Here is a 27188-nt window from a genome sequence, read left to right on the forward strand (position 1 = left end):
TTTCAGTGTTGCGCTTTGGTGTGTCACAGGCAAATGTGTTCTGAAAATACCAGCAGCCCGTCGTCATAACATCTCAGGGAAAGTTAGCCATACATTTTAGTGTCGAATATGGAAAATGAGCTCGATCCTTTTTATCGGGAGCTTCCAAAAGTGGTGAGTAAGAAATTCGGATGAGGTTTAAAAGTGGATGGTGATGGTGATGGTGAAGTTTCCCCACTAGGAGCTCCACGCTCACCTCAACGGCTCGGTGAGCTTCCACACCATGGAGAAACTCATGAAGAGAAAGCCGCATCTCAACATCGACCACCACATGACGGCCATCGGCAAAGGGCAGCGGAGGAGCCTGGAAGAGTACGTAGGCCATTTTTAACCGTGTTCCGTGAACGCGTCACGTCTCTTGCTGACTCGACGCGGCGTCCCAACAGGTGCTTCCAGGTCTTCAAGGTCATCCATCAGCTGGTGGACACGGAGGAGGACATCCTGATGGTGAGGTTGTGTCTTCTGTGATTGACTTTCGTGACTTTGAATGCTGTTTTCACACCAGGTGGCCTCAGATGTAATCAAGGAGTTTGCGGCTGATGGTGTCAAATATTTAGAACTTCGGAGTACACCGAGACAGGAGGAGAAAACAGGTTTGATATGGAATAATAACATCAAAAACCAAAAAATTGTTCCTCAAGTGTAACCCTTCTGTAGGGCTGACCAAGAGGAACTATGTGGACACGGTGATCAAAGCCATCCAGATGTGTAAAGACGAGGACGTGGACATCGATGTCAGGTAGTTAGCTTAGCATAGTACGGGAATAAACACAAACAACAATCTATACGTGGCCCGTGATTGGCTGGCGACCAGTTCAGGTTATGCCCCGCCTCTCGCCTGACGTCAATAGTTCTGATGTTATTTCTCCCGAAGGTTCCTGGTGGCCATCGATCGCAGGAATGGCAGTGAGGTTGCCATGGAGACGGTGAAGCTGGCTGAGGACTTCATGTTGTCTGCTGATGGGCTGGTCGTTGGACTTGACCTGAGTGGGGATCCAACGGTTTGCAACTTCTCTTTCTTCTTCAGGTTTCATTTAAAAAAAACATCAGGGCTGTGAAAAATTGACTCAAGGAGAAAAAACACCGCCTTTATTTATTATAAATATATTTATTTTTAATATTTTTTTCCTTGATTACATTTTTCACATCCCTGATGTTTTTTAATTCATATTAATATTTAAAGGCGGTGATTTATTTCCTTGAAGTAATATTAATATTAATATTAATTCACCACATTTAAATATAAATATTCATATTATTTAATTTATTTAATTATATTGATATTAATTCATATTTATGTGTGTATTTAAAGACGGTGGTTTATTTCCTTGAATTAATATGATTAATGTTAATATTAATTCAAGGAAATAAACCAACGCCTTTAAATATAAATAATAATATATTTTATATGTATACATTAATATTAAATATATTAAAATATAAATAGAATATATATATATATATAATATTAAAATATACTATAATTTAATATTTAATATGATCAATATTATTTAATTTATTTAATTATATTGATATTCATTAATATTAATATTTAAAGGCGGTGATTTATTTCCTTGAAGTAATATTAATATTAATTCACCACATTTAAATATAAATATTCATATTATTTAATGTATTTAATTATATTGATATTAATTCATATTTATGTGTATATTTAAAGACGGTGGTTTATTTCCTTGAATTAATATGATTAATGTTAATATTAATTCAAGGAAATAAACCAACGCCTTTAAATATAAATAATAATATATTTTATATGTATACATTAATATTAAATATATTAAAATATAAATAGAATATATATATAATATTAAAATATACTATAATTTAATATTTAATATGATCAATATTATTTAATTTATTTAATTATATTGATATTCATTAATATTAATATTTAAAGGCGGTGGTTTATTTCCTTGAAGTAATATTAATATTGATTCACCACCTTTAAATAAAAATATTAACATTTCTATATTAATTTTATTTAATTTATTTAATTATTGTGATATTAATTAATATTAATATTTATATGTACATTTAAAGGCAGTGGTTTATTGCCTTGAATTAATAGGATTAATGTTAATATTAATATTAATTCAAGGAAATAAATTACATATAAATATAAATATTATATAATTTAATATTTAATATGATCAATATTATTTAATTTATTTAATTATATTGATATTCATTAATATTAATATTTAAAGGTGGTGGTTTATTTCCTTGAAGTAATATTAATATTGATTCACCACCTTTAAATATAAATATTAAAATTTCTATATTAATTTTATTTAATTTATTTAATTATAGTGATATTAATTAATATTAATATTTATATGTACATTTAAAGGCAGTGGTTTATTGCCCTGAATTAATATGATTAATGTTAATATTAATATTAATTCAAGGAAATAAATTAAATATAAATATTAATATTAACATATATATAATTTAATATTTAATATGATCAATATTATTTAATTTATTTAAATTGATTTATATTAATATTTAAAGGCAGTGGTTCATTTTTTTAAGTAATATTAATATTAATTCACCACCTTTAAATATAAATATTATTATTTAATGTATTTAATTATATTGATATTAATTAATATTACTATTTATATGTATATTTAAAGGTGGTGGTTTATTTCCTTGATTTAATATGATTAATGTTAATATTAATATTAATTCAAGGAAATAAACCACTGCCTTTAAATATTAATATTATATAATTTAATATTTAATATGATCAATATTATTTAATTTATTTAAATTGATTTATATTAATATTTAAAGGCAGTGGTTCATTTTTTTAAGTAATATTAATATTAATTCACCACCTTTAAATATAAATATTATTATTTAATGTATTTAATTATATTGATATTAATTAATATTACTATGTATATGTATATTTAAAGGTGGTGGTTTATTTCCTTGATTTAATATGATTAATGTTAATATTAATATTAATTCAAGGAAATAAACCACCGCCTTTAAATATTAATATTAACATTCCACGTGGTCACCCTTGAAATAAAAACCTCCTCATTCTCAAGGTGCATTCACAGACACTCCAAATTCCAGACATCACAATGTCTTTATTTGTGTATGTGTGGTCTAAAAAAATGTAGTGTCATTGGGATTCGTAGTTTTCTTAAATGGCGTGGTGTCTTTGAACGCAACCCCACATTGGTTAATAATAACATGGTTCAAATGTTCTGCTACTATTCGGCTTATTGATACTTATTGATTGATATTATACTGTGATATTTTTTTTAGCTTGATTTAAATGTTCATTTCATTTGGGGACGGGGTCCCGGGGTCCCTGACATGACATCATCAGGGTCATAGCGCTCAGCTAAAGCAGCGTAAACAAACACTTCTCCCAAGTAGACGCTAGTAGAATGGTAGTCATGACAAAACCTCGCGTTGCTGCTGGATGTTCACAGTATCCCAGTGACAACTTTGCACGGTGGACGAGTGGTTATCATGCAGCTAGGTGACCTGAGTTCCATCCTCTCTGGAGTTTGCGTGTTCTCCACATGCGTGTGTGGCTTCCTCCCACATTCCAAAAACATGCTAGGTTAATTAGCCACTCCAAATTGTCCATAGGTATGAATGTGAGTGTGAATGGTTGTTTGTCTATATGTGCCCTGTGATTGGCTGGCCACCACAGGGGGTACAGGGTGGACCCCGCCTCTTGCCTGAAGAGGATAAGCGGTATAAAAACATGACTGATGTTCTCTATTGTTTGTAATCGTGTTCTACTTTGATTTCAAACTTGAAAGGAAATGGTAAATTGGTAAAGTAGTCCATTTTTATACGTCATCAGGGGCCATGATGGACGAGGTAGCTGGTCGACGTTCATCAAAATAGTCATACGAAAATGTTGTGTTGCTGCTGGATGTTCATAGTATCCGAGTGATACTGTGAGTTTGTTTTCTTAGTTTTAAGACAACAACGGTGGTGATTAATGAAAACGATCATCAAAAGATCCAAACGATCTGTTTGAAGTGTTTGTCGTCATCAGGTGGGCCACGGCAAAGACCTGCTTCCTGCCCTACAGAGAGCCAAGAACAGCGGACTCAAGTTATCCTTGCATCTCTCTGAGGTGAGATATTCAACCATTTTTTTTCACCAGTGAACAATGGCAATTGAAGAGAGAAAGCCGAGTAACAACAGTCCCTCTTATTGCAAATGTTAATCCCAGCCTGGTGTCAAAGAAGTCATTCAGATGCGCTGTGAAAAAGTGTAAAAGCAACGTCATAGCAACAGGAAAATATCACAAACGCTTGATTGCAGTTGTTGCTGCTAACCACTGTTAGCAACCAACCTGTTATTAGCTTACCTGTTATCACTTTTTCACACACGGCCATTTTTAATTTTAATCTTTAATCTTAATTTTATTATTAAAACCAATTTTATTATTAAGGGAGAAAAAAATAATGTTGTTATTAAAATTAAAATCATTATTAAGGGAGAACAAATAAAAATTTATTTTAATATTAAGGGAGAATAAATAATTTTATTATTTAAATTGATTTATTATTAAGGGAGAAAAAAATAATTTTATTATTTAAATTTATTTTATTATTAAAGGAGAAAAAAATGTTGTTATTAAAATTAAGTTTATTATTAAGGGAGAAAAAATAATTATGTTAATGAAATAAATTTTAATATTAAGGGAGAAAAAATTATTTTATTATTTAAATTTATTTTATTATTAAGGGAGAAGAAAATTTGTTATTAAAATTAAGTTTATTATTAAGGGAGAAAAAATAATTATGTTAATGAAATTGATTTTAATATTAAGGGAGAAAAAAATAATTTTATTATTTAAATTTATTTTATTATTAAGGGAGAAAAATAATTGTATTATTTAAATTTATTTATTATTAAGGGAGAAAAAAAATAATTTTATTATTTAAATTTATTTGATTATTGAGAGAGAAAAATAATTGTATTATTTAAATTTATTTATTATTAAGGGAGACAAAATAATTATGTTAATGAAATTAATTTTAATATTAAGGGAGAAAAAACAATTTTATTATTTAAATTTATTTATTATTAAGGGAGAAAAAAATAATTTTATTATTTAAATTTATTTTATTATTAAGGGAGAAAAAAAATGTTATTAAAATTAAGTTTATTATTAAGGGAGAAAAAATAATTATGTTAATGAAATTAATTTTAATATTAAGGGAGAAAAAATAATGTTATTATTCAAATTTATTTTATTATTAAGGGAGGGAAAAAAATGTGTTATTAAAATTAAATTTATTATTAAGGGAGAAAAAATAATTGTTAATGAAATTAATTGTAATATTAAGGGAGAAAAAATAATTTTATTATTTAAATTTATTTTATTATTAAGGGAGAAAAATAATTGTATTATTTAAATTTATTTATTATTAAGGGAGAAAAAAAATAATTTTATTATTTAAATTTATTTTATTATTAAGGGAGAAAAATAATTGTATTATTTAAATTTATTTATTATTAAGGGAGAAAAAAAATAATTTTATTATTTAAATTTATTTTATTATTAAGGGAGAAAAATAATTGTATTATTTAAATTTATTTATTATTAAGGGAGAAAAAAAATAATTTTATTATTTAAATTTATTTTATTATTAAGGGAGAAAAAAATCCAAAACTTCATGGTCGTATGTGAAAAATTGATTGCGTTTCATTTAAAAACTGCATTTTGTGTTCAGTTGTCTTGTCATTGACTTTATTATTATATACTATATATTATATTAATATTTACATTTATTTGATGATCCGAAACATTTCTGCATGGCAAACGTGCAGAACAATCAGGAAGAGGGTGCGATGTATTGGTGTGTCGATCATGAACGAACGGGTCAAAAGAACCAGTTCTTTTTTTGTGAATGGAATGAACGAGGTCACTGCCTCTAAAATACCCGTTCAGTTGGCGCATCGTCTGTTTCAGTTGCCGTCTCAGCGCGAGGAGTCGGAGCTGCTGCTCAGTCTGCCGCCAGACAGGATCGGTCACGGCACCTTCCTCCATCCTGAAGTGGGCGGATCCCAAAGCCTCGTGGACAAAGTCACCAAGAACAACATCCCGTTGGGTCGGCACATGACAAACCACGCCGGCTCCCACAATCAACGACCCGTTTGTGGATTTGACGCTTTTTCTTCCCCGCAGAGCTCTGCTTGACATCAAACGTGAAAGGCCAAACTGTGGCGTCGTACTCCCAGCATCACTTCAAGTACTGGTACCAGCTGGGGCACCCAAGCGTCATTTGTGTGAGTAAAAAAGGGGCTACGTGAAGTCAATTAAGTCAAATACACAACAGTGAAGACACGTTCAAAGTCATTATGTAGTACATTATGTAGTACGCTACATTTCTGCATGACAGAAAATAACTAAATTACGCAAAGCTAAAACTCAACCTTGAACCCCTGGCGTCATTTTTGATGCGTTTACTGACACTGGGAACACCATAGTAATATATGTATGTATATGTATATATATATATGTATATGTAATATATATAGTAATATAATATATATATATATAATATTAAAGTCAATGCCAACTCAACTGAACACAAAATGCAGTTTTTAAATGAAACGCAATCAATTTTTCACATACGACCATGAAGTTTTGGATTTTTTTCTCCCTTAATAATAAAATAAATTTAAATAATAAAATTTATTTTTTTCTCCCTTAATAATAAAATAAATTTAAATGATAACATTATTTTTTTTCTCCCTTAATAATAAATAAATTTAAATAATATAATTATTTTTTCTCCTTTAATATTAAAATTAATTTCATTAACATAATTATTTTTTTCTCCCTTAATAATAAACTTAATTTTAATAAAAAAAAATTCTCCCTTAATAATAAAATAAATTTAAATAATAAAATATTTTTTTCTCCCTTAATATTAAAATTAATTTCATTAACATTATTTTTTCTCCCTTAATAATAAACTTAATTTAAATAATACAATTATTTTTTTCTCCCTTAATAATAAATCAATTTAAATAATAAAATTATTTTTTCTCCCTTAATATTAAAATAAATTTCATTAATATAATTATTTTTTCTCCCTTAATAAAATAAATTTAAATAATACAATTATTTTTTTCTCCCTTAATAATAAATCAATTTAAATAATAAAATTATTTTTTCTCCCTTAATATTAAAATAACTTTCATTAATATAATTTTTTTTCTCCCTTAATAATGAACTTAATTTTAATAACAAAATTATTTTTTTCTCCCTTAATAATAAATCAATGTAAATAAAATTATTTGTTCTCCCTTAATAATGAACTTAATTTTAATAACAAAATTATTTTTTTCTCCCTTAATAATAAATCAATGTAAATAAAATTATTTGTTCTCCCTTAATAATGAACTTAATTTTAATAACAAAATTATTTTTTTCTCCCTTAATAATAAAATTGCAAGGTTTATTGTGTACGGAAAGCACAGATCAATCACAGCTTTTGTCTCGATGGCGACTATCGTCACGTTTTAACATTTTAGCACAAGAGCGCTCACACGCGCCTCTTTAATATTCCGCTGACAACATTTGTTAAAAAAAAAAAACGTGTTTCATTGTTCCCATCGCAGACTGATGACAAGGGAGTCTTCAGCACGGATTTGTCTCAGGAATACCAGCTGGCGGCAACCACGTTTGGTCTGGACCACGACGCCGTGTGGACGCTCTCCCAGCAGGCCATCGACTGCATCTTCGCACCGGACAGCGTCAAGCAGCAGCTCAGACAAAAGTGGAGCGAATTACAGCCTCGTGTGCTCAACTGAGCCGTTTTAGATCGGCGGCAGCTGACGCTTACCTCATGTTATAGTAAAGGGAAAATACTAACATTTTTTATACTACATATATAGTACATACATGTACCCGTGTATGTATATATACAAATCTCAGACTAACATTGTAAAAAGTGAAAACACTTAAGTATTATTACACTATGAGCAGAGCAAACATGATAAACACTTGAATCATGCCTGTGATTAAATGTGATTAAATGTGATTAAATGTGATTAACTCCACATCCATCACTTGAATCCCTTCTTTCCAGATCTGCCACGTTTTTGCTTCTTGAATTTCCCGTCCTGTGCTTCCTTCTTTGTTTGCTTCCCGGGCCGCAGACCGTTACCCGCCGCCTCCAATTTCCTCTTCTTATCACTGTTGGGCGTGAACTGGGGTTACTGGGGTTACTGGGGCGTCCACACACGCTGGGTCCACGCTTTGTGGAATAGACGGCGGCTACGGTACCTTTTGATGCTGACCATGGCCGTGCTCCCAGCTTTCTTCAGCACCTCATCCCATTCCTCATCGTGTCCACGGATCCTGTACCTGCAAACACAATGGATTGTAGTTGATGGACATGGGGGGGGGGGGGGGGGGGGGGGGAATCCTTGACCCAGGCCAGAAGGCCCAGACCTTCGTTTGGCAACAGGACCAAAGTTATTTAACTTCCAGTAAATCATCAACTCTCAAATGCACGGGAGCAATGCATGTGTTTTGTATATTATCATTATTATTAACATTTTAATAATATATTTTATATTAATATAAAATATATTACATTATATTTTGAATATATTAATATAATATATATTAATAATATAATAACATAATACTAATATATATTATTATTATAAAATATTGTATGTTATACATTATAACTATTGTTAAATATAAAAATTTTAATAATATATTTTATATTAATATTAAATATATTAAATTATATTTTGAATATATTAATAATATAATATATATTAATAACATAATAATATAATATTAATATATATTATATATATATTATAATATATATTAATAACATAATAATATAACATTAATATATATTATTAATTTTTATAAAATACTGTATGTTATATAATTATTATTATTAAATATAAAAATTTTAATATATTTTATATTAATATAGAATATATTCAATTATATTTTGAATATATTAATATAATATATATTATTATATTAATATAATATATATGATTATTAATTATTAAATAATATTGTATGTTATATATTATATTAACTATAAAAAATTTAATATATTTATATTAATATAAAATATATCAAATTATATTTTATTAATAATATATATTAATAATATAAATTATTATTAATTATTATATAATATTGTATGTTATTTATTATAATTATTATTAAATAAAAAAATAATATATTTTATAGTATATATATTAAAATATTTTGATTAATATAATATATATTATTAATATAATAATAATATATATTATTATTATTATATAATTTGTATGTTATTTATTATTATTATATATAAAAATTAATAATATATTTTATATTAATATAAAATATATTAAATTACATTTTAAATATAATAATATATATTATTCATATTAATATAATAATATATATTATTAATTACTATTTTACAATTACAATTTCATATGTTATATTTTATTATAATTATTATTAAATATAAAAATGATTATTATTAGGTAGCTTGTCATCAGTGTTTTTTTGTCATGAGTTTGGCTTTGATCAACAATAATTTGAAGCACAATAATTATGACAGGCCCAGTGCTGTGTGCTAAAACTGCACACGTCAGATGGGCCTTTTATTGTGGCCAGCCTGTGGCGTTGACTGGCCATCTTGTCATACTTACTCTTCCAGGTCAAGTTCTTTCACTTTCTCTTTCTCCTGTTTGTGTTTCTCCTCAAACTCCTTTGCGGCTTCCTTCTGGTGGGAAAATACCATCCTGGTCAGACCAGCGTCCACTTGGACGGAACCAAACCCCGAACGGTAGGGGGGCTTTTGGGGCTTCTTACCAGATCATCCTGAAGGCTTCGGGCTGTGGGCTCCATGGTGACGTCCTTGGCCGCCGCCATGTCTGCTTCAATGGCCTTTTCCTGAATGCTGGTGAAAACCTACAACATTCCAAAAGACTTGAGCTTCGCCGGGATCGCTGGGATCGCCGGGATCGCCGGGATCACGTCTAAGCGATTTCATCTTACCTGCACAAATTTGCGCACCAGGCGGTTAAAGAGCCCCATGAGCTGCGAGCTCGGGAGGTTGATCTCCTTCTCCAGCCGGTCCACCGATTTGTGCTGAAGTCCGACGCCCAACAGCAGGGCCTGGAAAAAAGCAGGCAGGCACCCATGAGCCCGAGTACCGACACGACGCGTCACGAGGAACAGCCAGGCGAGGCGCTTACACACTGGGCCGCCGACAGGGAGACATCCCCCAGCTGCTGGAGGAAGAACATGCGTGCCGCGGTGGGGACCAGGTCCATGATGAGGTGGTAGTCCACCATGCTGCGCGAGTACAACTCCAGACGTTTGAGGTCGTACGGACTGAAGTGGACCGCCAGCTGCGAGCTGCTCGCACCTGCGGAGAGCAGAGACGTACGAGTGGCGCCATGAAGATGCGCGCCACCGTCGACTGGTGCCACCTACCGCTCGCCGTCTCCTTGACGTTCCTGTTCTGCAGGATGCTGAGCGCCAGGCTGGGGTGGAAGCTGCTGAACTGGTAGGAGAGCAGCGACAGGAAGCGCCTGCGGAAATCTGGACCGGAACCCAGCGCTCGGATGAATGGAATAAGATGATAAAACACACGCTTTAGCGCTTTAGCGGGAATGTTGACCTTTCCAGTACGCGGTCAGCCACTGGCGTTCCTCTCCTTCGGACGTCAGCTCCTTCACCATCACACACGAGTGCTCACCCGTCAGGTCGTTCTGGAAAAGTTATATATTATAATTATTATTATTAAATATAAAACATTTAATAATATATTTTATATTAATATAAAATATATTAAATTATATTTTGAATATATTAATAATATAATATATATTATTCTATTAATATAATAATATATGATTATTAATTATTAAATAATATTGTATGTTATATATTATATTAACTATAATTTTTTTTATATATTTTATATTAATATAAAATATATCAAATTATATTTTGAATATATCAATAATATAATATATATTATTATATTAATATAATAATATATGATTATTAATTATTAAATAATATTGTATGTTATATATTATATTATTAACTATAATTTTTTTAAATATATTTTATATTAATATAAAATATATCAAATTATATTTTGATTATTAATAATAATATATATTATTAATATTATATTGTTAATAATAATATATATTATTATTATTATATTATTAATAATATATATTATTATTAATTATTATATAATATTGTATGTTATTTATTATAATTATTATTAAATATTAAAAAAAATAATATATTTTATAGTATATATATTAAAATATTTTGATTATTAATAATATAATATATATTATTAATAATATAATAGTAATAATATATATTATTATTATTATTTATTTATTATTAGTTTAGCATTTAGAATTATTTTGGGCCACGACTCAGCAGTATGTAAAAAAATATCGCCCCACTCTAGTGTAAATAGAGTACAGCCCTAAAAATATAAAAAAAATAATAATAATATATTTAAAAAAATATATTAAAAATTTATAAAAATTAATTAAAATAAACATTTAATAAAAATTAAATTTATAATCAACAAAATTGTCAGTGGAATGCGCAATTACTAAAATATTACTAATATTAATACAGCTGCAGTGCTAGCTAAATTAGCTATTTCAAGTATGTGGAGGGCCTCACAGCTAGGAGACCAGGGTTCAATTCCACCCTCGGCCATCTCTGTGTGGAGTTCGCATGTTCTCCCCGTGCATGCGTGGGTTTTCTCCGGGTACTCCGGTTTCCTCCCACATTCCAAAAACATGCTAGGTTAATTAGCCACTCCAAATTGTCCATAGGTATGAATGTGAGTGTGAATGGTTGTTTGTCTATATGTGCCCTGTGATTGGCTGGCCACCAGTCCAGGGTGTACCCCGCCTCTCGCCCCAAGACAGCTGGGATAGGCTCCAGCACCCCCACGACAGTATCACTCGGATACTGTGAACATCCAGCAGCAACACAACATTTTTGGCATGACTACTATTTTGATGAAAAATATAGTGAACCAGGACTGCACAGCGGTCGAGTGGTTAGTGTGCAGACCTCACAGCTAGGAGACCAGGGTTCAATTCCACCCTCGGCCATCTCTGTGTGGAGTTTGCATGTTCTCCCCGTGCATGCGTGGGTTTTTTTCCGGGTACTCCGGTTTCCTCCCACATTCCAAAAACATGCTAGGTTAATTGGCCACTCCAAATTGTCCATAGGTATGAATGTGAGTGAGGGAAGGAAGGAAGGAAGGAAGGAAGGGAGGAAGGGTACTTACAGGTGTTTGTCTCAGGTAGACGGGCGTATATCCTGCTTTCTTCCAGAACCTCAAATTGGAAAAAAAAAGCCAAACTCTTAGAAAGGACCTTTTCTCCTGCGTACCGACGTGGACTCACTTGAGTAGCGGCGTGGTGAGGCCGTAGGAGACGCCTAAATAGTCCAGCCGCTCGGCTCGTCTCTCACTCAGCTTCAGCAGCAGAGGAGGGAGCTCCTTGCGAGGAGTCACCACCTCCTCCAGGAGCGTGACGGCCTGGCGAGCGAGAGACGACGTGGCGTTCATTCCTCTTGTACTTCAAGTCAGGAAGGAAATACTGCAGTACCTCGCTGCTGACTGGGGTAATTTGGCTGTGGTCGACGTCGCAGCTCTCATCCAGAACCGGGAACTTGCCCTCGTAGTACATCTGCAGCAACTGGAGCGCTCGTGAGCCGTAGCCCATCTGGTGGAGAAACATCTGATGGTGGACCTCACAATCTCATCACAAAAGGTTCTTGATGGCTTCTTCCACACTTTCTTCATGAAGCGTGGAAGGTTTGAGCGGACTCTCACCCCTTGGTAGTCCGGGTTCACCGCTATCCGGACCACTCTCCCTCCAGACAGGCCACCAAAGTCAGGATCTTGGAACTGTGGAACGTGTTTGGTGAGCATTGTGCAGGTAAACGACGGCGGTCCTCGTCATGCCCACCTGTTCCGATATGGTCCACGGAATCAGGTCACCGGATGCTTTCTTCCCTCTGGAGAGACTGTTGAGGATGGACTGTCGGGATATTTCGCCCTCAAGGCACACCTACACGGACGTTCCCAAGGCGGAGTCTGCGTTAACACGTCTGATGATGTTTGATGGTGGTCTTTGTCTGACCTGCACCACGGCGAGGACCTCGGGCAGCGAGTTCTGCGTGGGAGGAACAGGCGGTAGAAGACAGAAGAGGTGATGGGCCGGAGCGTCGGACAACATCTGCAGGTCATTGGGGGAATTCTGGAGCGAGGGAACATGTCGGGTCAGCAGGGGAACAAAGGAGGTCGTCAAGCGGCGGGTCGCACCTTGTAATGGGACGCCACGTAAAGGGCCATCAGCCTCTGCAGGAAGGCTTCAGACGCCTTGTGGTAGCAAAACAACGTGTCTCTGTTGACGTAGTACCTGAAGGTAATTAACCTGGTTAAGGTCCAATTAACTCCTGCATTAACTCCTCCTGCATTAACTCCTCCTGCATTAACTCCTCCTGCATTAACTCCTCCTGCTCGGAGTCTGAAGGACAAATCACAGCTTCTGTGGTGTTTAAGACACACCCACTAAATTCAGAGAGAGCAACAGATTTGAACCTGCATCGGCTACACGTGTCTAAGTGGCATATTGCGGCACCTCTGTGACAGGAATCAATCATGGGCGATGAAAAAGCTCATCAGAAATCGCAGGAGGTCATTACAAAACATAAACAGTCTGACTTATAAAATCATCACACAGCAACTTAACACTCAAAGGCCAGGTAAGAAATATATACAGGGTTAATACACGTTTAAAATTTCATCCCATAATGCATTTCATCCCGGCAAAACATTTCATTGGTGATTGCTGCCGAAAGGGGCGGGGCAACAAACACCCATACTGTCATTTACTTCCGGGAATTGGAACAAACCTCCTCGTGAGGATAGGCGGCATATGTAGGAAACAAATGGATGGAAGGAGCAAGCTAGGTTGCTACTAGCCTACTAGCCACCCTCAAAAGGTTAAGGTTAAGTTGCTGTGTGATGATTTTATAACACGACACTACAGTCAGACTGTTTACATGCTTGGGGGGGGTTGATGAGGTCATATTTTGAGGTCTGCTCGCACTTTCACTATAAGGATACAGGTCACAGGTTTGAGGAAGCGCGCATCCGGATACGAGCCTGGGAATGTTCAGACAGTCCAAGCAGAGCAGCTCGTTGAGCCACTTCTCCACCGCGTCGCCTGGCGCGTACCGAATGGACTCATGGAGGCTGACCTCATGTAGAGTACGAGCTGGAAAAGATGCACCGACATACAAGTCACACAAAATTCAGTGATTGATTGACAATAAAGTATCGTACAGTACTATATGCTTTGGTGGTGTACTGCAGTATTAGTCAAAAAAGTACAAATGACAATATACTCATGGAGCCCGAGTCACGCACGCACGATAAACAATCTGACCCTGCTGGCTTCCATTCAAGCTCTGTAGAACAGGGGTCTCAAACACGCGGCCCGCGGGCCAAATGTGGCCCGCAGGACACTAGTTTGAGGCCCCCCGCCTTGATATGAAAGTTTAAAGTTTGATATGGATGCTGTATGGTATCATGTACCCAGAAAAAATGATTACGTTTGATTAATGTTCATGTTAAAGGTTAAATAACTGTTAATAGTTATCCTCCCTATCCGTGTGGAAGTGGTAAGTTTTTGGCTATTTAAGTTGAAAGGAAATAACTTGAAGGCTACCGTTTAGGTCGCTAGCTCTCTAGTTTGCGAGTTAGCATGTGTCTCAAGACCCTGCAGTTGCGCAATATGTTGTAAATAAAAAGAGTATAAATGTGACTATAGTCGTGTTTTGTCATGTCTACAGGGCTCTAATAATGCTTTGTTCATTTTAATATGAAAAAAATCATTTGTCTACCCACCAACTATATGTGCTTTCTTAAGTTTTTAATATTATTATTCTATTTATTTATTACTGATTGATTGATTTTTTTTTATTCTTGATTTATTTATTTTTCATCTTATTTTGTGCAGAAAAATAAAAAGTAAGATATTTGAGAACAGTGGAATGTTTTATCAGAGCTTTTATTGTAGAAAATCGGAACCAAAGCAAAGTTTATTCATTTTTCTGTTTTTAATAAATGCGTTTTTTTTTTTTTTTTTGGAAAACCTTTATCTTGACGTGTATTTTCCCTTTTATTCCAAATCATTTCCTGCGTTTATTTGTACCCAGCGTCATAAGCCTTTAGCTCAGGGGTGGGCAAACTACGGCCCGGGGGCCACATGCGGCCCACCAAACGTTTGAATCCGGCCCGCCAGTTGCTTTTAAGTATTTCAACTTTTAACATACCAGCTGGCAACATGACTTTCAAGTCGGATGTCTTATTCAGTAAAAAATAAATAAATAAATCGTAGTTTGATGTGGTCTGATATTTAAAGTGCTCCTGAAAAAAGGAAACAAGAACATATAGCTGACAGTATGACAATTAAAATTAGACAAATAATTCAAGGCGTAAAATTATTAAAATTATTTTTAAAATTATTAAAAAATTATTTAAAATTATTTAAAATTATTAAAAAATTATTTAAAATTATTTAAAATTATTAAAAATTATTTAAAAATATTAAAAATTATTAAAAATGATTAAAAATATTAAAAATTATTTAAAAAATATTTAAAAATATTTAAAAATATTTAAAAATATTTAAAAATATTTAAAAATATTTAAAAATTATTAAAATTATTTAAAAAATATTAAAAATTAAAAAATTATTAAAAATTATTAAAAATTATGTAAATGTTATTATATTATATTATGTAAAAATATTTTAAAAATATAAAAAATCATTAAAATTATTAAAATTATTAAAATTATAAGTGTAAAATCATGTGTGTTATATACATACATATATATATATGTTCTGGCCCCCCGCACAATTTTGTTAACTCAATGCGGCCCATGAGTCAAAAAGTTTGCCCACCCCTGCTTTAGCTTCATTGCTAATCCAAAGCAAAACAGGGCGGGGTAACAGGGTAGGGTAACGGTATGGGCGGGGCAAAATCATGTTCATTGTGTCCGGTGTGCACACAGCTTTAAGCTGTCATTTCAACATTAAACTTTGGTATCAAGGTGGGGGCCTCAAACTAGCGTCTTGCGAGTTTGAGACTCCTGACTTCACTTTATCATGTTCAACCATGGACTATTATTGTTAAAAATATATATATTTATGCAAATAAAATGAGCATATTTTCCGACATTACAACCTGGACGGTCAAACAGGTTTTCTACGAACTTATCACAGATTTAACGGCGATAAACGAGGGATGACTGCATAGTATGTTATCCAATATACAGTACAAGTACCGTGTAAGTACAGTGTAGTACCTGCTGCTAGCCTGGCCGTGTTGGTGTTCCTGTTCTCCGCCGACATGCTCTGCTGGCTGTCCGCACTCTGCTGTCTCAGCTGCTGAATCAGTTTGAGCGAGAGGGAGCGTCCGGTGCCTTCGTAGCTGCACACATCCACGTGGAAGGAGATCAAAATACCACCTCATGTACTCGGAGGTACGATAGATACATGGACATGATTTACACTGGCTGTAAATTGGTGCTTCCATCTCACTTTCCCCAGGATGACAAACGATAAACATGGTTCAGACCGTCTTTATACAGCAACCTTTATACTGTCTTTTCCACTGTTCACTCCAATCATTTCACTACAGTATGTATATGTTTACAAATCAGTTGCAGTATTGAATTTGGTACTCTTTGTGTGTTCTGTGATGCAGCGCAGTTGTAAACAAATGCATAGACAACCATAACGTATTCCACTGTCTGACTTGAGGTGTTATTTTTGACTGCACCATAAGTGAGGGAGCCGAAAAATTAGCTGACGTGCAAATAATGCTGTGAGAAGCTGAGCCTCATGTAAACGTACCTAATTAAGGAGGACCCAAAAGTGACTCACCCGTTGATGGTGGAGGCCATGAAAACCAGATATGGTCCCAACAGGTTCTTGACCAGCGGTAGTGGGATGGCTGCAGCTTCATCAATAACCAGAAGCTCAGCCTGGCCCAGTTTGACGGCGTCGCCTGGATGGATGTACTGCAGTAGGACGGAGACATGAAGATGATGTGTTTATTTCAGTAGTGGATAGAATAAAATATATAAATAGAAAAAAAAATAAATAATATTTAAATGAAATAATAATATATAATATATATAATATATAATAAAATAAAAAAAATAAAAAGAAATAGAATAAAAAAAAAAGAACGAAAAAGGAGAACCTGGATGGTCTGTCTGTGCTCTTTAAAGATGTTCACCCGCACAACCGCTTTGTTGAATTCCGGATTGAGTGACTGGATGATTTCGTAGTCCAGATGTTCCTACACAAGCCAAAAAGATGGGTTTTCGCACGCATCAAACGCTGGATCTTCATCCAGCGTGACACCTTACCTGATACAGGAGAGCATCAAAGCCTTTAAAGATGAACTCAAACATGGTGTGGAGATTGTCTGGGCTGGGTGATGTTACAAAGATGTTGGAGTAGCTGTGGACAACACAAGACCCATGGTTGGACCGGAATAGGGTCACGCTATGCTAACCGCTAGACAGCAACTTTCATCACTATTAGAGAAGAGTAGAGAAGTACTGGAAAGACGTTTCCAAGCTCTTTTCCATGATTGGCAATTTAGATTTAGCCTTAACCACAGGCGAACCGGACTTGCATTTGACCCCCACTTTGACCTTCACTTCTAGTATGGCAGTGGTTCCCAAAACTTGACCCCACTGTACGTACACATACTCCACTTGGGAACCACTGTCCACAATTTTAACTGAGCTCTCCAATATTTTTTTCCCTTGTCTTGCCCATTTATTCATTATGGGAATTGTCGGATTTTTTAATTTTTTTCCGGGGTTTTTTTTTTTTTTAAGTTATTTTTGCTTTTGCTTGTTCTCCGTCGCAGCTTCTAATAGACATTGTGTACACTTGTTTTTTAATTGGCTAAAAATTCAATGAAAATATATCTGATCAACGAAAAACACGGTAACCAGAATTTGAACTGTAAATGGTGTACTGTATGTACCTTGGTACACTATATGTATAAATACTTTAAATCAGTGAAAATTGAAAGGATGCCACTTTGATATTTTGTAAAGCGTGTTAAGAAGTTAGAAACCATTTCTATTATTTCAAGAAAAAAAACGCATCTCATTTTGCAATATGGTACAAAAGGCGTACGTACGTATTTCCAAAATATTTTCCAAATATTTCAACTTTCTTCATACATTTTCCTGTAATATTTTCTGCTTGTAATATTCCGACAATATTGACTTTATAACCATTTATTTTTGCACAACCTAATTTCAAGAAATTCAAGAAAAACAACAAGTCTGCCAACTCTATGATATGAAAAAGACATTTTCCCCCCTAATATTAGTTACTAGTTCGTAGTAGGGCTGGGCGATATGGACTGAAACTCTTTTTTACATATATAAAACGTTTAATATAATTCAATCTTCAGTGCTGCACTCGTGCTGCACTCGTGCTGCACTCGTGCTGCACTCGTGCTGCACTCGTGCTGCACTCGTGCTGCACTCGTGCTGCACTCGTGCTGCACTCGTGCTGCACTCGTGCTGCACTCGTGCTGCACTCGTGCTGCACTCGTGCTGCACTCGTGCTGCACTCGTGCTGCACTCGTGCTGCACTCGTGCTGCACTCGTGCTGCACTCGTGCTGCACTCGTGCTGCACTCGTGCTGCACTCGTGCTGCACTCGTGCTGCACTCGTGCTGCACTCGTGCTGCACTCGTGCTGCACTCGTGCTGCACTCGTGCTGCACTCGTGCTGCACTCGTGCTGCACTCGTGCTGCACTCGTGCTGCACTCGTGCTGCACTCGTGCTGCACTCGTGCTGCACTCGTGCTGCACTCGTGCTGCACTCGTGCTGCACTCGTGCTGCACTCGTGCTGCACTCGTGCTGCACTCGTGCTGCACTCGTGCTGCACTCACTGTACTCTGTAGACCGGGTAGCGGCATTGGTGCTTCCATCTCACTTTCCCCAGGATGACAAACGGTAAACATGGTTCAGACCGTCTTTATACAGCAACCTTTATACTGTCTTTTCCACCGTTCACTCCAGCTATGCAGCCTTTCCTCCTCCATATCTCCACAGGGATCTCCAGTTGCTTGGTGTAATGAGGGGGTGCTCAAAGCTAACGGCTGCTCCTGAGCGTAAATAATGGAGCGGCGCCATCTTGAAACATCCGACCTCCGCATCAAATCCAGTTTATATCTATATGAACAATATGCTTGTTTTTGATATTGTGCTTAAAAGAAATATCGATATATCGCCCAGCCTTAGTTAATAGTATGTTCTCGTAAAATTAACACTTTTTTTTCTTGTTAGAATGCGTTTTTCCTCTCAAAGGGATCATAATATCATGTTTTTTTTTTAATCCAGCTGCTTATTAAACTTTCCCTACTGCTTCCTCTTTCATCTTGAAATGTCTTATAATTCTTGGCAAAAATATTTGAGCAGATTTGATGCCTAAATTCAGCATAAAAACATCCCTATAAATAAATAAGAACATCACGGAAATTCACTTATCACAGTCTGGTTTGGAACCAATGAATTGTGATAAAGGAGGGATTACTGTATTACTGTTTTGCTCTTCCCAACAAGCACCCAGTGTTCCCCCACTTTTGGCATTTGCGTGTTTGTTCTTACCCAAAGGCCACGGCTCCAGCAACTGCCAGACCCAAGGCTGCAGACTTGCCTCGGCCACGAGCAGCCGTCAAAGCCACAGTGCTTCTGAGGGTCTTCTCCGAGATGGCTTCAATGAACTTCAGGACCGCTTTGGACTAGCGAAGAGAACACGGCAGATTAGACAGTGGAACCGTGTAATATACGGACAACTAGAGGTGTTCCGATCCGTCAGCCACAAATCGGTAGAGGCCGATGATGGAAAAGGATGAAAAAGGACGACATGGACATTGGCTGATACTTGATTTAAAACGGCAAAGCCCTCCACCCATCAGCTCCATCCCTGATGCAGCATTCAGAACAGAGCCATAGCATTTCAGTATGTGGAATCAAACTATGGAATGGATTGAGTAAGGAAATCAAACAATGCACAACGATGAGCCAATTCAAGAAACAATACAAGCAGTTGATGTTTGCTAAATACAAGGATGAAGAGTCTTGAACCAGTCATGATGTCCTATATATATCATATATATATATATATATATATATATATATATATCACTATACACTACCGAGTACTTTGGTACGGGACAAAAAAACTTTTTTTTAATTTTTTTAAATAAAAAAAAAATTACAAATGAAAAAAAATATTAATTTTTTTTTTAAATAGAAAAAATAAACTATATTATGAAAGCAGGAAGTGAACAAATGTAACAGTTACTGATTGTAAAAGTACCAGATGGAGGGGTAACCTGATGCATGTTCAAATGAAATAAAAGCATTACCATTAAAATATGAAGTTTAAAAATTCAGTGTGCTGAAATACAGTGTTTTTGTATAATTGTATATTATACAAAATTTATTTTATTATTTATTTTATTATTATATTGACACCCATTATGGGTGTCAATATAGCATAATATAGCATAATATGCCATTATGGCATTGGATGCTCATATCACCTCCTGCTTCCGTACTTGACAAATTGAATTTAATTCAATTTTATTTAAATGAAAAAAAATTAAACTATATTAGGAAAGCAGGTAGTGAACAAATGTAAGAGTTAGTGATTGTAAAAGTACCAGATGGAGGGGTAGGATTTAATAAGCTTTGCTTCTTCCTACTCCTTTTGGACATGTGGAACTGGGAACTGATTATGGGATGTACTCAATTGGAATCTGATGCATGTTCAAATGAAATAATAATAATATAATAATAACATAGTATTTTACACGTAACAGTCAATTTTTACACCTATATTTTTACACATATTTTACATGTAAAAGTGTCATGCAATCTGCTATATGTGAACTTTGAAATCATTTATTTGATGTGAAGTGTATTAGAAATTAAATGTATTATTATTATTGTTATTATTACTATTTTTATTAGAATTACTATTGTTATTATTATTAGTTATAGTAATGTTATTATCATTATATTATATAATATAATATATTGTAATTATTATATAATATATTATTATTATTATATATTAATAATAACAATAACAATAATATTGTTTATTATTTTTAATAATAATAATATTATTACTATTATTATAATAATATTATTAACAACAATATTAATATAATGTAATATTATTATTAACAACAACATTATTATTGTTATTATTATTATTATTTTTACTATTGTGCTTGTGTTCCTTTTTCCAGGAGCATTTTGTAAACAACAGACCACATCAAATAACGAAATTGATAAAGCAGCTACCTCAACCATCAAAAAGTTGGCCCAAGCCACAATGCCAGGTTGTATGTTGAGTTTAAATAAAATACTTTGGAAAGAACAGGCGGGCCATATGGAAACACTTGGCGGGCCGGATGTGGCCCCCGGGCCGCAGTTTGCCCACCCCAGGTCACCAATTTGTAGCTGGTCCACAACTCAACGTTTTGTATTTTACAGTGCAGCTATTTCTAGTCTTCTCACATTATTAACTGAACACCTGAATGAAAAGCAGGTTTATCCACCTCTGCCGGGCCCCTCAAAGCCGCATCCACCGTCTTCTGAAGAGCGAATGCGGCTGACTTTCTCCCCAAGCGTGGCACAAACGCTCACACGTCACACATGAGCCGGCGTACGACAACGCCTGGCACACAACCAAAGTGCCTCCTGCACTAGAAGTACTACATTATGTCGACATGCTCCCAAATATGTACCGAGGTGGTACTCATCCCTACAGTTTGCCTACACTTGCAAGCACGAGGGGCTGGGACCAGGGCTTTATAGCTGCTGTGTTGCCAGAGGATCACACGGCAAGCCTCAAACTCACCACACCCTGCCGAGTGTTCGGCCCTGAACGCCGCACCAATCTAAAGCATCATGTCAAGTTTTGCAGGATGCAAAAATGATATCACTCAAACAAAGACAGGAAGTCCCACACATGAATGCTGAATGCTGCATGGGGGGGCGGAGGGGATCGGCGTTTTAAAACAAGTATTGGCCGATATGGATACTGAGATGGGCCGATACCGATCGGTGGCTGATGTGTTTTAATAACAAAACCGAAACCAATCAAAAGTACAGTATTCGAGAGCCCTTCACCTGGTCCATAGTCTTGCAGTTATCCACCAAAACACCCACAGGTTGAGTGTCCTGAAGAGACTCCTTCAGGTCCTTCAGCTCCTGTTCTTGTGGAGGCAAACCATCTTCCTAAAGTATATAGGACGGAACAAAAATCCAGTTGGAGTATGTCCAGAAAACCAAGCGAGCCGTGTTGTGAGTGGAGGTACCCGAGTCTTTGGAGGAACTGGCTTGATGTTGGCCATGTGGCTGGAGATGGGTAGGATATTGAGCTGGTCATCGATAGCGACGCAGTTTTTGCAGGAGGCAAGGGACAGAATGAACCTACAAGAAGAAAACTTGAACACAAAACGTCCCTTATTTCCGCACAAATCATTTCCCGTTTACCTCTCGTTGAATCTTCCAACCACATCCTGGTGGGCCTCAGTCCTGTATCGAGCGTGGACATCCTACAACAAAAGTCGAAATACATGATAAAAACGGGATCATGCGAGTGAGAAGAAGAATACAAAGAAGGTGAGACACTTACCATGGTCATTGTGTACAGCTGCTTAAGCGAGTTCATAGAACGCAGTAATATGACCACAATACCGCCGCCTTCAACGGTCTCAACGGTTCTGGCTAAAAGATTGGGAGTCAGAGCTTCAAAGTCCTGTGCAAGAAGGTAAACAAAGGTGCTCATGTTGTCGTTTTGGCTTGCATGTTTATGTTGAGTAGCACACAATCGCTCAAAAGTTTGGGATCACTTGGAACTCTTTATGGCCAGTCCTAGTCCTAGTCCTAGAGATATGGCTTTTTTTTTTGGAAGTCCAGAATCCTGAAGTGGTCGCTTCACTGTTGACACTGACACTGGTGTTTGACGGCTACTATTTTAGCGCAGCCTGTCTTAAACTACACACTCTCACATATTTGTGCAGCGTTTTCCCGTCCTTGTTAGACCCAGTTTGTGCCATTTCTAAGGATTTTTTGGTCTTTCGTGATTACATTCACCCCTGGTTTAATTCATTGGTTACAGACCTGCCAGCGATAAATTAATTTCCACAATATAGGATTCCAAGTCAATACATGGAATATTTTTGTAGTTGGAGCACGGAAAATCTGTTTATGACTTTGTCAATACGAGGGATTTATGTTGCCGATTTTGATACCAATCATCCATGAGTGAAATTGACCGATTCCGATCATATGGAATAATTTTTCTTTGTTTCTTTGTTTCTTCTTGCACAGTTGTGCAGCGTTTTTCTGTCCTCGTTAGACCCAGTTTGTGCCATTGCTAAGGATTTTTTGGTCTTTCGTGATTACATTCACCCCTGGTTTAATTCATTGGTTACAGACCTGCCAGCGATAAATTAATTTCCACAATATAGGATTCCAAGTCAATACATGGAATATTTTTGTAGTTGGAGCACGGAAAATCTGTTTATGACTTTGTCAATACGAGGGATTTATGTTGCCGATTTTGATACCAATCATCCATGAGTGAAATTGACCGATTCCGATCATATGGAATAATTTTTCTTTGTTTCTTTGTTTCTTCTTGCACAGTTGTGCAGCGTTTTTCCGTCCTCGTTAGACCCAGTTTGTGCCATTGCTAAGGATTTTTTGGTATTTCGTGATTACATTCACCCCTGGTTTAATTCATTGGTTACAGACCTGCCAGCGATAAATTAATTTCCACGATATAGGATTCCAAGTCAATACATGGAATATTTTTGTAGTTGGAGCAAGGAAAATCTGTTTATGACTTTGTAAATACGAGGGAATTATGTTGCCGATTTTGATACCAATCATCCATGAGTGAAATTGACCGATTCCAATCATATGGAATAATTTTTCTTTGTTTCTTCTTGCACAGTTGTGCGTTTTTCTGTCCTCGTTAGACCCAGTTTGTGCCATTTCTAAGGATTTTTTGGTATTTCGTGATTACATTCACCCCTGGTTTAATTCATTGGTTACAGACCTGCCAGCGATAAATTCATTTCCACAATATAGGATTCCAAGTCAATACATGGAATATTTTTGTAGTTGGAGCACGGAAAATCTGTTTATTACTTTGTAAATACGAGGGATTTATGTTGCCGATTTTGATACCAATCATCCATGAGTGAAATTGACCGATTCCGATCATGTGGAATAATTTTTCTTTGTGTCTTCTTGCACAGTTGTGCAGCGTTTTTCTGTCCTCGTTGGACCCAGTTTGTGCCATTGCTAAGGATTTTTTGGTATTTCGTGATTACATTCACCCCTGGTTTAATTCATTGGTTACAGACCTGCCAGCGATAAATTCATTTCCACAATATAGGATTCCAAGTCAATACATGGAATATTTTTGTAGTTGGAGCACGGAAAATCTGTTTATGTTGCCGATTTTGATACCAATCATCCATGAGTGAAATTGACCGATTCCGATCATATGGAATAATTTTTCTTTGTTTCTTCTTGCACAGTTGTGCAGCGTTTTTCTGTCCTTGTTAGACCCAGTTTGTGCCATTGCTAAGGATTTTTTGGTATTTCGTGATTACATTCACCCCTGGTTTAATTCATTGGTTACAGACCTGCCAGCGATAAATTATTTTCCACAATATAGGATTCCAAGTCAATACATGGAATATTTTTGTAGTTGGAGCACGGAAAATCTGTTTATGACTTTGTCAATACGAGGGATTTATGTTGCCGATTTTGATACCAATCATCCATGAGTGAAATTGACCGATTCCGATCATATGGAATATTGTTTCTTTGTTTCTTCTTGCACAGTTGTGCAGCGTTTTTCTGTCCTCGTTAGACGCAGTTTGTGCCATTGCTAAGGATTTTTTGGTCTTTCGTGATTACATTCACCCCTGGTCTAATTAATTGGTTACAGACCTGCCAGTGATAAATTAATTTCCACAATATAGGATTCCAAGTCAATACATGGAATATTTTTGTAGTTGGAGCACGGAAAATCTGTTTATGACTTTGTCAATACGAGGGATTTATGTTGCCGATTTTGATACCAATCATCCATGAGTGAAATTGACCGATTCCGATCATATGGAATAATTTTTCTTTGTGTCTTCTTGCACAGTTGTGCAGCGTTTTTCCGTCCTCGTTAGACCCAGTTTGTGCCATTGCTAAGGATTTTTTGGTCTTTCGTGATTACAGTCACCCCTGGTTTAATTAATTGGTTACAGACCTGCCAGCGATAAATTAATTTCCACAATATAGGATTCCAAGTCAATACACGGAATATTTTTGTAGTTGGAGCACGGAAAATCTGTTTATGACTTTGTCAATACGAGGGATTTATGTTGCCGATTTTGATACCAATCATCCATGTAAAAGAGTGCGTTTTAATAATGTTTATGAATAAAATGCACACTAATTAATTAGAAATCAACTCGCATTCATTGAGGCGACACAATATTGCACTTTTCCTCAATACTTTACTACTGCATCATGTAACACAACATTGCACTAGGTACTTCAAATAAAAAATGTTTGAAGTGAAAACAAATGACGTATTAAAAAATAATAAAGTGCTCAACCAGCCTTTTCTCTTCAAGCCAAAATATACTTGACTTTATACAAAACACAGTCAATTTTTTAACATAGAACATATTAAAACAATCTTTTCTACAGTACATAAAGTGCATCAAAACAAGGCAAAATCCTCGACAAAGTCGGGGCTGCCTGCTAGCGTTAGCGCTATGCGTTTCTTTTTTTTTTTTTAGATGACTTTTGGATAGTGTGGAAGTGGTCATCACATGTGTTTTTTTCGCTTCCAGTCAACTGAGTGTTGACAGAAAGTAGAAAATAACATGTCACCAGATACATAGAAGTCACCCGGGTACTGCTCGGCTCTGTATTTCGGCGTGAGCGTGGTATTGCGCAACTTCTTCGCAGACGGGGGGGGGGGGGGGGGGGGTGCCATGTTTGAAAAAGGGCGGTAGGCAGTTATTGTGTCACATTGATTACCGCATTTTCTCATGAAAACAGCATTTCCGCGATATTCCGCATTCAAAATAATTTCCGTTTTTATTGTCCAATTCCGCGATTCCGCGAACGCGGAATTTATAGGGCGCTACCCAAGCAGTCATCCCCACCTGCCACCCATAACCCATAACCCGCCACCAGGTGCATCTTGGTAAATGAATCCCCATTTATGGTGAAGGAGATGTGATATTGCAGCATAGAAGGCAGATTCTCAACAAAAAAAAAAAACAAACTCAATTAAATTTAAAAATAGATTTTTTTTTTTTTTAGCAAAAATCAACATTTGCAGGTTAGTGACTGATGAATCCCAAAAGTGCGGGGATCCACTGCATGCAAAAGTTTGGTTTGTGCAGATAAGCCAAATAAGCGGCTAAACTTACCTGCAAGACGCACATCCCAAACGTGTTCCCGAGTATCTTGTGCGTCTCGTTGTAGTAGCAGTAGCGAATGTTGGTGGCGGCGATGAAAAGCTCAAAAGGGTCGTCCTGATTCAGATTCAGCGTGCCGCTTTTTATTTTCTTCTGCAGGTGCTTCATCCGCTTCTTACGATTGCTGTTCCGTCACGTGAAGAGTAAATAATAAATCAAACAAAACAACAAGCGAGGAAGCGGACATGCGGCGTACTCGCCTGCTGAAGCCAAGTTCTTTCTTGTAGCACCACAGGACAGACGGTCGGGCTCGAACGCTGGCTTTGGACAGCATGTGATGCAGAATCACCACCTGGATCACAAACAAAATCATTTCAAATCATCAAATTCTATCAAAGGTCATAGTAAAATCTGGAATGTTATTCCTTCTGGTTTGTTTTGAGTCACATGACTGAATGAACGAGGCATCTTCTCCGCACCAATTTGGCTCTTTT

At 35.6% G+C, this 27188-nt stretch overlaps 2 protein-coding genes across 4 annotated transcripts in view; one reads left to right on the forward strand and one right to left on the reverse strand.

Moving 5' to 3' along the window:
- On the forward strand, positions 1 to 8138 carry adal (adenosine deaminase-like). Its single transcript, XM_058087880.1, has 10 exons — positions 1 to 153; positions 221 to 351; positions 426 to 486; positions 545 to 632; positions 697 to 778; positions 914 to 1040; positions 4100 to 4180; positions 6029 to 6167; positions 6245 to 6345; positions 7687 to 8138. Exons 1-10 carry the CDS (start codon positions 109 to 111, stop codon positions 7876 to 7878), a joined length of 1047 nt encoding a protein of 348 aa, XP_057943863.1. The 5' UTR covers positions 1 to 108; the 3' UTR covers positions 7879 to 8138.
- nat10 (N-acetyltransferase 10) overlaps positions 7445 to 27188 on the reverse strand; it is a 23374-nt gene continuing 3630 nt past the window's right edge. For 2 of the 3 annotated variants that reach the window (XM_058087877.1, XM_058087876.1), the window contains exons 3-29: positions 26955 to 27046; positions 26707 to 26878; positions 22881 to 23003; positions 22739 to 22800; positions 22561 to 22675; positions 22373 to 22480; positions 19832 to 19965; positions 17559 to 17652; positions 17390 to 17488; positions 17068 to 17204; positions 16488 to 16612; positions 14241 to 14391; positions 13434 to 13530; positions 13252 to 13368; positions 13078 to 13179; positions 12942 to 13016; positions 12715 to 12831; positions 12511 to 12644; positions 12393 to 12441; positions 10731 to 10821; positions 10544 to 10651; positions 10303 to 10475; positions 10103 to 10222; positions 9917 to 10015; positions 9754 to 9827; positions 8354 to 8434; positions 7448 to 8263 (exon numbers count right to left, since the gene is read on the reverse strand). In XM_058087877.1, coding sequence (XP_057943860.1) covers positions 8134 to 8263; positions 8354 to 8434; positions 9754 to 9827; positions 9917 to 10015; positions 10103 to 10222; positions 10303 to 10475; positions 10544 to 10651; positions 10731 to 10821; positions 12393 to 12441; positions 12511 to 12644; positions 12715 to 12831; positions 12942 to 13016; positions 13078 to 13179; positions 13252 to 13368; positions 13434 to 13530; positions 14241 to 14391; positions 16488 to 16612; positions 17068 to 17204; positions 17390 to 17488; positions 17559 to 17652; positions 19832 to 19965; positions 22373 to 22480; positions 22561 to 22675; positions 22739 to 22800; positions 22881 to 23003; positions 26707 to 26878; positions 26955 to 27046 — 2979 coding nt within the window. In that variant the 3' untranslated portion in view covers positions 7448 to 8133. Of the gene's footprint in view, positions 8264 to 8353; positions 8435 to 9753; positions 9828 to 9916; positions 10016 to 10102; positions 10223 to 10302; positions 10476 to 10543; positions 10652 to 10730; positions 10822 to 12392; positions 12442 to 12510; positions 12645 to 12714; positions 12832 to 12941; positions 13017 to 13077; positions 13180 to 13251; positions 13369 to 13433; positions 13531 to 14240; positions 14392 to 16487; positions 16613 to 17067; positions 17205 to 17389; positions 17489 to 17558; positions 17653 to 19831; positions 19966 to 22372; positions 22481 to 22560; positions 22676 to 22738; positions 22801 to 22880; positions 23004 to 26706; positions 26879 to 26954; positions 27047 to 27188 lie in introns of all 3 variants that reach the window. The other variant, XM_058087878.1, reaches the window with a different exon arrangement.

This window comes from Doryrhamphus excisus, chromosome 11, assembly GCF_030265055.1.
Source record: "Doryrhamphus excisus isolate RoL2022-K1 chromosome 11, RoL_Dexc_1.0, whole genome shotgun sequence".
Lineage (NCBI taxonomy): Eukaryota > Metazoa > Chordata > Actinopteri > Syngnathiformes > Syngnathidae > Doryrhamphus > Doryrhamphus excisus.